General features: G+C 35.0%; 1 protein-coding gene across 2 annotated transcripts in view; it reads left to right on the forward strand.

Moving 5' to 3' along the window:
• Positions 1-12,077, forward strand: part of PTPRQ (protein tyrosine phosphatase receptor type Q) — a 240,750-nt gene that overhangs the window by 64,494 nt on the left and 164,179 nt on the right. For both annotated transcript variants that reach the window (XM_032296569.1, XM_032296577.1), the window contains 3 exons: positions 2,910-3,092; positions 3,458-3,559; positions 7,586-7,706. In XM_032296569.1, coding sequence (XP_032152460.1) covers positions 2,910-3,092; positions 3,458-3,559; positions 7,586-7,706 — 406 coding nt within the window. The remainder of the gene's footprint in view (positions 1-2,909; positions 3,093-3,457; positions 3,560-7,585; positions 7,707-12,077) is intronic.

Below are 12,077 nucleotides of genomic sequence, written 5' to 3' on the forward strand. Positions count from 1 at the left end.
ACCCAACTCCTAGGCCCTATGGTTAGTGGGATTATGGGAGAAAAACAAACATGATACCCAAGAAGGCTAAACTGTAGTATATTCATCAGCAGGTCCAAGATGTCACTTAAAGCCAGAAAGTTAAGAAAGCATTCAGGGTAGTTGTTGAGGATTTTTTTCAATGTAATAGGTTGGCCTGGGAAAACTCTAGAGAAGATTTAGGGTGTTTAGGATAGAAAGGATAGTGGAATTATATTGCTACATCAAAGCATGCGTTGAATTGCAATCCTCTCAAAGTTTTAAAAATATGAATATTCTTCAATTAGTTTTTCCTATTAAGTATGCCTTGGCACAATAACCCAATAACTGGTAACAATCGAGGGGAGGGACACTATGTCTACACTTTTAAGGCCTCTGAATTTTATTTCTCTACTAAAGTTATTAGTAGTAGTTTTTATATCCATTCCATTTAGAATATTAATTAAAAAGTTTAATTTCTTTCATTTGAAATAAAAGAGTCTTAAAACAGGACTCTTGAATGACAATAATATTTACATATTTAGTTTATATTGTTTGACACTCAAGTTAATTATTTATGTTATTGTTCCATGTGCTCAATTTTTAAACCATTACCTTGACTACTCTGATCTTTCATCTGTGGTAAATAGTTTTCTACGTAAAGTGCATCGTCTACATTTTCATTTATTTAGGGTGTGTTGATGGCATTATCCCTCAGTTTTTTTTATTGTCTGAATATTTTTGGTTTGCTACCATTATTTTTCTGGGTATGAAATTCCAGTTGTTTTTGAGTTGATGTTGATTGTCAGCCTAATTGTCATTCCTATGTAGATGATTTGTTTTATTTCTGGTACTGTCAAGATAGTTTCTTCTTTGGTATTCTGTATTTTCACAATGATATATCTAAATATGGTTTAACAAAATTTCTGCTTGGGATTTACTGAAATTCTTTAATTTGATGTTTGATATCTTTGAATAATTTTGATGAGCCTCAGTGATTATCTCTTTAAGTATGTCTTCGTTTTCTCTGTTATTTTAGACCCCCTTCCGGATAGATATCATCTATCAACTTCCATTTTATCTTTTTCATAACTGTCTTCTTTGAGCTGCATTCTTGATAATTTCTTCAATACTATCATCATTTTCACTAAAGTTCTCTTCTTCTCTATCTAATCTTCTCTTTAATACCTCAAGATAATTTTAATTTTAGTTATTTTGTTCTGTTCTAGAAGGTCTATCTTGTTCTCTTTAAAACTTGCTTGGTTATTTAATATTATTTACCATTATTTAAATAATTATTTGTCCATATTTTAAAGTATGTTTGATTTCTTGAAACATATTAAACATTTCTATGTTAATATCTGGATTCTCAAAATCTGACTACTATGTATGTGTGTGTTTGTTTTTTTTCCTTTTCTTTGCTGACTTTCACTACTGATATCTGATTTGCTTGTATGTTTAGTTATTTTATCAGTGAGCTCATATTTTTGAAACTTTAGCTGTGAGAAATTTATGTAGTTTATGTTGAAGTTGAGTTCCTCCAGTAAGGATTTATATTTACTTCTTCTAGTTGCTTAAGAGTAATAGCAGCTCAGGACTACAGTTTTATTTTAACTTAAATTCTGAAGTGGAGGTTTCTCCAGGGTATGTATAGGTATCATGGATTTAGTCCACATATGCTCATGAGGATAGGCTTATAATTCCAAAACAGCATAATTTTTATTTCTTTTCTACCTCTCCACCTAGAGGAGTGGCAAGAGAGAGAGAGAAAAGTTTCCTTTCTGTCCTCTCTGCATGGTGAGTTTATTTCTCTCTCCCCATTCCCTGAGAATGAATGCACCACATTGCACAAGACCAGGAGTTATCACTCACATAGACTTCTATGGCACATACAGAAGAATCTAAAGTACCCCCTAGATTGTTCAATATAATAACCCTGGTTAAAGCTGCATTCTTTTGGGGTTTCAGGTCTTTCTGCAGGGATATATCACTCATCCTTCAGCTGGCCCCAGGGGTTTATAGTCTTTCTCTGGCACACTACACAGATGTTACTGTACAAATGCAAAGGCCCCAGGATTAACCAATCTACTACAAGGCAAAACTGGCTTTAGTACCAGCTTCCTTCTCACTATTTCTGTCTTACATTTTGTTTGCATGTTTGTTTTGCTGTTGACTTTTTCTGGCTAGCCATCACTGAATTAGAACTTTCTTGTCAGCACCTCAATTTCTTAAAGAAAATTTATTTTAATGTTATACAGAGTTTTCATTATTTTAAGTAAGATATTCACTCGGTTTAGGGTATCTGTTTCAATATTTTACCAGAACTAGAATCTCATATATAGTTTTGTACTCAGATATACATAGAAAACTATTTTATACATAATGTATTCAATATAAAAATGTTGCTAGGTACAGAAAAGTAGTGTTTTAGTTAATGATACCCCATATTCCTGGGAGTCGGTTTTGCTGCCAGGTCATAATAGGCAACCTCACATCTAGTAGGGGCTCCTTGCCTTGTCATAGACCTTATTGTCAACCAACACTAACCTACTGATCTTTTTTCATATTATTATTAATGAGGGGCAAAATAAAGTTTTAAGTGTTCTAAAATTCTCTTTCTTGCATTTGTGTGTTCTGCAGTGCAAGATAGGTTCATATGGTCCCAAGTATTTTAGTAAACATATCATCTTATTTATTCTGCGGAATCATAGTAGCATTTTCTTTTGAATGACAATGTTTCTTATACAGCTGTAAGTACTATAATTTATCTATACCTTATTCCATTTAGGATGTTTATTACAATTATATTCCTGTGAATGTTCACATGTAAATAACCTAGTGTACTTCAGTGATAATTTCATAGATTTTTAGAATAAAATTGTTTTATGTATCTATGTTTTTGTTTCTTTCAGTGCCTGATAGTGCACCAGAAAATATCACTTACAAAAATATTTCTTCTGGAGAGATTGAGCTATCATTCCTTCCCCCAAGTAGTCCCAATGGAATCATACAAAAATATACAATTTATCTCAAGAGAAGTAATGGAAATGAAGAAAGAACTATAAATACAACCTCTTTAACCCAAAACATTAAAGGTAAAAGAACAAATCTAATATTGTATACTTGCATTTATCATAACAGAGTAGCCACAAATATTAGCTTAATGTTAATAGTTTGATATTATTTTCATGCAGGGTATTACAATTTTGTCTTTTTAGTTAAATAAACTAGGAGTTTATTGTAAGTCACATGAAAGAATATTGTAGGTCCATTCTTTTCCCCATTATCCTAAATCATTTTGTCTTCATGAATAGGAGCTACTATTGCCAAAGAATGACATTTTCACTTATTTTTTATTTTTGGAAGATTGTTGTGTTGAGAACCATTTCATAGTTTGCCTCTCGCATATTATTAAAGGATATTTTTAAGTTTTCAACTTACCTATTTTATTTCTATTTAGGACTGAAGAAATATAGCCGATACATCATTGAGGTGTCTGCTAGTACACTCAAAGGTGAAGGAGTTCGGAGTGCACCCATAAGTATACTGACTGAGGAAGATGGTAAATACAATAGTGGATATTGATATGCTTTGATTCTATAGCATTTCAAGAAACATATATATAGAATGAAACAATGTAGAAACTTATCTAGCCATGGGTATCAGTTGTGTACCATGCCAGCATTATACAGAGATTTCATTGTCATCGTGTAAAAGAAGCTAGCAACGTCAGATTTACAATCAGTAAAATCAGGCAAAAATGTGTTTTATTTTTCTAAAGTCATCTGTCCTCTGTAAAAAAAAAAAAAAAAGCCGGGCGCGGTGGCTCAAGCCTGTAATCCCAGCACTTTGGGAGGCCGAGGCGGGTGGATCACGAGGTCAAGAGATCAAGACCATCCTGGTCAACATGGTGAAACCCCGTCTCTACTAAAAATACAAAAAATTAGCTGGGCATGGTGGCGTGTGCCTGTAATCCCAGCGACTCAGGAGGCTGAGGCAGGAGAATTGCCTGAACCCAGGAGGCGGAGGTTGCGGTGAGCCGAGATCGCGCCATTGCACTCCAGCCTGGGTAGCAAGAGCGAAACTCCGTCTCAAAAAAAAAAAAAAGTCAATCATGTTTTTCCAAGGGAATTTTTAAGGCTAAAAATTTTGTTTGAATGATTTGAACATTAACTGATATATGTCATGACTGTGTTTTTCAATGTTTACATTTTAAAAATAGCCATTACATGAGCTTTGAAGTAGATTATGTTTATGTCAGTGTTCAGCACTTTTTAAAATGATATTAAGGATTAACTTGTTAATGAGATCAGACTATTGTACAGGTTTCCTACTTAATTGGACAAGATGCTATTCCCCAATGTTAATAGCTTTTGTATTGAATATTTAAACATATCTTTCCCCAACCCCCAAAAAATCACCTTTACTACTGAGACCACTTTACATTGGTGTCTTACCAAATTAGGCATATACTATGCTAAGAAAATAATTTTTAAATGATATATTTGGGATTAGGATTTGCATTTTATGTTTTATACCTAGTATATTTTGAGAAAATTATTTTTTCTGTAAAAGAAATTCCTGTTTCCATGAAGGGTAGGCCTGGACATATCATAAATGTTCGTGGAGTTCCTTTCCTTTTCTCTTTCCCTTTCCTTTTTTCCCTTCCCCTTTCTCTTTCCTTTTCCTTTCTTCCCCATCTTCAAGCTAGGCCACAGCCAGTGAATGTTCAACATCTAGAATCATTCACCAGGGCAGAATGTACATTAGACGCTGCTAGGACGGGAGACTTTTCTCTGTGCTGTTCTCTTTCTATTCAAAATAATAAAGTCTTCAAATCCCTCCTCTCTCTTTGCAAAATAATAAAGTCTTCAAATCCCTCCTTTCTCTTTGCAAAATAATAAAGTCTTCAGATACCTTCTCTCTCCATGTTTTTACCTCTACCAAGGAATTTTACCAGAAGATCTTGGCTAGGGTTCTTTGGCTTGCCCCAGTTTCTAAGTGTGATGCCTCTGTGGGTTAGTCTTCCTTAGTCATTGCATCTACTTACTATGATTGCTTTTAAACTTACCTGTCAAATTCCATCAAACTTACCTGTCCAAATTCTCATATTTTTCATAAATAGATTCTCTTTTCTCTTAAAGTGAAAATTTTCTTAATTTAAATCAATTCTTCCAAATGGCTCAATGATTAAAAACTAGAAAAGAAGGTTAGTGTTCCTTTCTATCTTATATAATATCTAAGATAATATGTAGTAAAAAATAGCAAGGCCTTTCTGAAAATAGCACCCATTTCTTTATAATTAGTCTAATCAAAAGTCCTAATGGTGAGAATTTGAGATCTTATGTGATGAAATCAGACCGGTAATGAACATACATTTTGAGCAGGCAGAGATTTTACCACTTAAGTCAACAATTTCAAGGCATGTTGTGCATCTGAATTACCAAGGTAGAGTTCCATCTAGATTCTTGGCCAAGTCATATAATTTCTAAGGAACAGGGTAAAGAACAAGACTCCCTTGTTGAAAAATTACAGAAAATTGAGAATGGATGAAGAACTGAGAAAATTTGTGTAACTGGGAATTAGGAACTCCTTGCCCTCATGAAGCTTGCAGTTAGTACAAGATACCTAAATTTAACAAATGTGTGGACAAATAATTTTTATGATTTTAATTACTGGTATAAAAGATCCCCCAAATTATTCACCAGGACAAAAGAAGGACCTAAGCTACTCTGGGGTATGAGGTCAAGCGTAACTGTGGAAGTTATGTCAAAGCTGTGACCTGAAAATGAATAAAGAGGGAGGCTGAGAGACAGGAAAGATGAGGTCAGGCAGAGAAGTGAGAAATTTGTGAAGTTCATTCTCAGCTACCTTGAGATGCTCTGAGATGACAAATTCAATGCATTGCAAAAGTTCTAATTTTCCCAGTTTCAATTTTGTTAGATTATATTTTAGAATACATATGCCAAAATATTTTAGAATTCATGTGCCAAAATGATTACAACTTAGTCTGTTACAGAGAATGTGCAGTGATTTTTTTGTTTTTTAGGTAGACTTGTTAATTACATTTACTTAGTAGTAAAATGTTTTACATTTAAAAGAAAATATTCAGGGATCTACTGCAGGTTAGCTTTTAAAAACACCGAGCTTTATTTGGTATTCCACGGAAGCATCTTAAAGCATATGATAAAGTAGAAATAGTTAGTTGCAACGTATTAGTTTCTTAGTGCTATTTTTGATTGAAGTCCTTTTTGCAATCAATAAACAGATTTTACAAGGATGTTGGGAAAAATATTTATAGGTTTTGCTTTGACAAATGAAAGAGAATTTTCACAGATAGTTTTTATCTTGGGAAACAGACATCTGTAATTGATGTATACATTCCTATGATAATCAATATTTGATAGCATTTTTATTGTAGTGCCAGTGAAAATAACAAAATGAAAATACCAAATAAAGCTGTTATTTTTGTTCCTTATAACTTGTCTCATAACCTTTTTCTGCTCAATAATTTTTTTTGGAAAATTATTGCTAGTAAAATAATGAAAACATGCACACATGGGAACACATACAATTATAGCTGAGATTATTCAGAGAATCAGAAAGAAATGGAAGAAATTCAGGTAGCATTCTGCCAAATTATTGGAAATAGTGATTTGTACGTGAACTGTATATCCGTTGACATTGTTTAAAGATGTAAACAAATTCTCAGAATTTCTATTTGCTACTATGAGTTCACATTCCATGCATAACTATAACAATGAACCAAATTTTAGCGTTTTACTTTTTTCATGTAAAAAAATTGTATTGCATTATTCTAAGACATTACTGTGCTGTTACACAGCAGCTGAGAAATGCCATTCTAAGTATTTTACCTCAATGGAAATATGAAGTTGGCTAACTAGTTTGCAGTAATGTTTTTACTGCTTATTCAATGCAGAATAGCAAATATATTTGTACTTTATGCTATTACAGCACAGTTACAAGTAGATTCCAAACTATTTTCTTATTTATGTGCTACATTGGTATTTCCTTTGTAAACCATTTAATTTTGAAGACTCAGTGAACAAAGTTTGATATTATTTTACTTTTTAATGACACAACGGAGATTGAGGAATGTAGTTTTCATTTGTGAGGTCAGTCATTTTAACTGCTTTCCCAATGTTATGCTTATCACTTTCCCAACTTCTTAGATGTGTGATTTTTTCCCACCTCTTTTTATTGTCTGGGGACCTCTTTTACTGTATATTTATTCACCCCAATAAAGTTTTTATTTTTATTAGAGGATGACAGTTGACCAAGATGTGCTTGAACAGTAGGTAAGTCACTGTGACATACTCCTTGTTCTACTTTCTCATGGAATATTTTTTTCCACTGAATCACAGAAACAGATGTTCTAACACCACCATGCAAAATCTTCCTTTATCATCCCATTTTGAAAGTAAACATTCTCTTGTGCTTCTGGAGAAAAGCACTGAACCTAATTCCTTTACGAGAAAGTTTATAATAAAAATTGTTTGTATTTCCATGTTAACTTTTTCTTACATATGTTTAATAAAATGCATTATTCTATACCCTAACTTTTCAGCTCCTGATTCTCCCCCTCAAGACTTCTCTGTAAAACAGTTGTCTGGTGTCACGGTGAAGTTGTCATGGCAACCACCTCTGGAGCCAAATGGAATTATCCTTTATTACACAGTTTATGTCTGGTAATAATTTTTTTTGGAAATAGTTCTGAGAACAGATATTAATCTGTAACATAATAGGAATGTAGTTTTTAAATTTCAGAATGTGGTGCTACATTAGGAACCTGATTGTTAATAGGCTAGTAATATGTTTTTATTAAGAAACAAGTTTTTCCCATACTATGTAGTGGTTCAATCATGGTCAGATGAAATAATTTTGCAATTAAAAAAATTATGTGTTATGCATAATTATACTAAATTTCCACTCTTAAAAGTCATTGACAAATCAGCTTGTATGAATGTAACCATACAGTTTTAAACTTCTGAAGTTTTACACAGTAAGCTCATTTCACTGTCTTTTTAAGTGTCCCTTGAGCAGAGTAATTTTAAGAAACATTTAAAATAGATACTTCTAAAGAAACCTGTTATTTAAAGTGAATTTTTCCTTGAAATGTAAACAATGTGTTTTGTTTCTAATCACCGTTACCCTGATAACCTGTTTATCCTTCAGTCGTAAAAAGATGAAATCTTACAGTGCATCTCATGTTAGTTAACATACCTATCTACTTCATGAGAACTATGTGGACTGAAATCTTCACTTTGCTGTAATGTAAATCCTCTTTAGAGATTTTCACCAATTAGGTAACACATTTTCTAGTGGATTTCATATAATTCACCTCAGAAAGTATAATTTACATAATATTTTATAAAAATGTAGCCGTTTCCTTTTATATTTCTGAATTGGAAGGGCCAGCATTGAGGAAGAGGCTACGATGTTTTAAAGAAGTTTACTCTTCTTCTCTTTCTTAAATTAAGATTTTTCTTTCACTAATTCCCCTTTAATCTCTTTGCATATTTCTCTTTAAGACTATACTTTTTGTGTTCTTCGTTGCCTGATTCCCAGTCACTTTACCTAGTCATGATGAAACTGGGAGTGTCATGACTTTCAGTTAGTGAAAAGGAAGCAGTGGGAAGAAGGTAACCATTCATTTTCATTACCCTATTTATTTATTCACTCATTCATTCATTGAGCAATATTGATAGAGTACCTATATACTCATGAGCAAGGCTTACATGAGACCCACATAATACCCTTGCACTCAAGAGTCTTGTATCTCCTACACTCCAAGGAGATAACTGGATTATGTACCCATAAACAAGCAAATAAGGAAACATCAGGGGAAGGAGGTCTACTTTCGATGGGATGCTTCAGGAAATTCTCTTTGAAGAAGTGGCATTGAGCTGTGATCCAGCTGACAAGAAAGAGCTTCTTGCCATGTAAACATCTGCAGGGCAGAACTTTCAAGAAGGAGGGAATATCAACTGCATAGGCTCTGTGGGGAAACACAACTTGTTACCTTAAAGACCAGAGAGGAGGTCAATGTTCCTGGGGATTAGAGAACCAGAGGAGGGGAACAGTAGGGGCAGAAGATAAAGCTCAGGAGTCAAGTCATGGTAAGGATTTTGTTTTCATTTTAATTATAATGGGAGTTCATAGATAATGTGAAGCACTTTAGATTCCCTACAGAGAATGAATTGTCGGGGACAAAAGTGTTAGCAGGGATACTAGGTTATTTTAGTAGATTGAGAAAGAGATAATAGTGGCAATGGAGAGGAGGAGTGGGCAGCTTTGAGCTACATTTGGGAAGAAAAACTAACAGGACTTAATGATGGATTGGCTGTGTGGATAAGAAAAAGAGAGGAATCAAAGATGACTTCTAGATTTTTGAATTAAAGGTGATTACTATTGGATTTTGATGCCATTTACTCAGCTAGAAAAAAAATTAAATGAAACAGGTTAATTGAGAATGAAGATTTTTCTGGCTGAGATTTTCAGCACTGCATTATGAGAATAATTGTGTTCTTCTATACAGTGATCATGCTTCCCTTGCTAGAGCTTCCTTGTATTTCTAGCATTATGCATAGCACACCTAGACAGAAACACATGTGGTTGGATAGCATTTTAAGAGATGCTGTTTACCCAGTTTTTCTGTGTGTGCGTATGAACCCCCATGTCCATGGGAGCCTCCTATTCTAGGAACTTTTTTTAGCTATAACTTTAGTTCTCTATTTATAATTCCAAAATGTCTAAAGGTACCAGGATTCATTATGAATAAGCAATGACAATGTACATTCCACCACCTCTTAAGAATATAGCATGGCTCAAATTTTATATGCTGTAATTCTGATGTCTTACAGAACATGACCTTTTATTTTCTGTAACTGGTTCTTTTTGCTTTTTGCAATGATGCTGGGGTTGATGAGAGCACTGAATTGAGGTAACCCATTCATTTCTCATTTCCTCTGGGTTTAATTCAGTCTCTTTTGGGTAAATATTCAATCAATTCAAAGTTTAACTCTTCAGTTGTACTTTTTCTTTCATCATTCAAAAAGTGTCCTTATCTCTCATTTTCTGAGGTAGTCTGGGTACAGGGGAAGCCCAATGAAATTGGGGCGAGGGAATCTCAAATCTGTGATATTGAAACAGGAAAATCCCTTGTCTTGCTGGCAGAGGGCGTGTGATGGGGGTGTGGATGACTTCTCCGGTACCCTGAGGCTCACACCTCTAGGGGGAGCATGCAGACAGGCAGGTTGTGGGGCCCTGACCCCACGGCAGTGTCTAGGGGTGAATGTTTACAGTTGAAGCCCCAGTGGGGTGTTTTACAGGATGATGCTTTTTCAGTTTAGCCATCCTTAGGCAGCTTGTGTTAGCTCAATTAGACCCCCGCCTTATCGCAAGAACAGAGAGCTTTCTGTATCTTGGGGTGCCTTGCCTTTTGGAGTTCCAGAAGAATTGGATCACACGTGGTCTTGGAGAATGAGTGCACGGTTTTATTAAGTGGAATAACTCTCAGCAGATGGGGAAGGCAGAAGGGAAATGGAGTGGGAAGATGGTTTTCCCTGGAGTCGGGCCACTCAGCAGCGGGCTCTCTCCCGGCCGAACTCTGCCTCTTTCCGCGGGCTGACGGCCTGCGGGCCTGCGGCGCCTGTCAGTGTGTGCTCTTATGTCGCTGTGTTCCCCTCGACGTCCAGCTGCTGTGCTGTGTCTTCCTCCGCCTACGTGTTCCCGTCAACCTCCAGCCGCTTGTGTGTGTGCCCGCTAGGGTCTTGGGGTTTTTACAGGCACAGGATGGGGGCGCGGTGGGCCAGGGTGGTGTTGGGAAATGCAACATTTAGGCAGGAAAACTGAAATGCCTGTCCTCACTTAGGTCCGTGGGCACAGGCCTGGGGGTGGAACCTTCGCCAATGACAGTCCTTCTCTACCCAGCACTTCCCTGCTCCCTCCCATGTTGATATTGTGAAACACCTCACCTGACCTTTTTTTGGAATCATTCTGGCACAAACTTGCGGTCACAGCTGCTAGCTTCAAGGTTCCTATTTTCTGTTTTATCCTTGGTCCAATCTCAAGGCTTATTCTGGTCCCCTGGTTCCCTTAGCATGTCTGTCTTGACCCTCAGGTAGCTAGATACTCCCATTTGATTTCTCGGCACCAATCTGCAGTGTGAAGGATTTGAGAAAAGTACTTCCACACCCTTCTCTAGCCCTGGATGATCTGCTGGAGGAGCCCTTATATCTTGCTGGAAACAAAGGTTTTCTAAATGGCTTGTTATGTTTGTCTCCATCCTGAGTAAAAAACGTCTTTTTTTACGTTGGGATTTCCCTCCCAAATCTATTCGGGTGTTTTTCACCACTCAGACCTTACCCTAAGCTCTTGGGACACTCCACTGTGATAACTTTGCCCTTTTATTTCTCTCACTCTTTCTGCGTAGTGCAAATTCTTTTCTTTTTTCTTTCCTTTTTTTGACTGATGGAAATTTCCTTCTCTCATGTAATCTCTCCTTTCTACACCCCGAGGGTCTTAATTTAATTGAAACAACTTAATTATAAAACTCTGTGGTCTCAAATAATCCAGGATTGACTCTTGATGTGTAAATGGAATGTAAAAAACTTTTCCCTCACTAAAACTTGGCTTTTGCACACACACACACACACTCTCTCTCTCTCTCTCTCTGCTTTAAGATCTACTTTGTTCATTGCTGTATTTAGAACAGACTGTTACCTGACACATAATTGAAACTTAATATATGTTGACTAGATGAATGAAGAGTATGTTTTAAGTTAGAAACTGTATATCTATATATCTATCTATATAGATAGATAAAATACATATTATACATAAAAATATATATAATTTTTTTTTACTGATGGGTATATATGTTGTATATATTTTATATAATACATATAATATTTTAATGTATAATGTATAAATATTGTGTATTTTATATAAAAATAATATATAATATATAAATATTATATATTATATATTACATATATTATTTTTATAATAAACATAAAATATAATATATAATATATATGGTATATTATATATAATAT

This window comes from Sapajus apella, unplaced genomic scaffold (genome assembly GCF_009761245.1).
Source record: "Sapajus apella isolate SASKATOON/1434 unplaced genomic scaffold, GSC_monkey_1.0 scaffold2, whole genome shotgun sequence".
Taxonomy (NCBI): domain Eukaryota; kingdom Metazoa; phylum Chordata; class Mammalia; order Primates; family Cebidae; genus Sapajus; species Sapajus apella.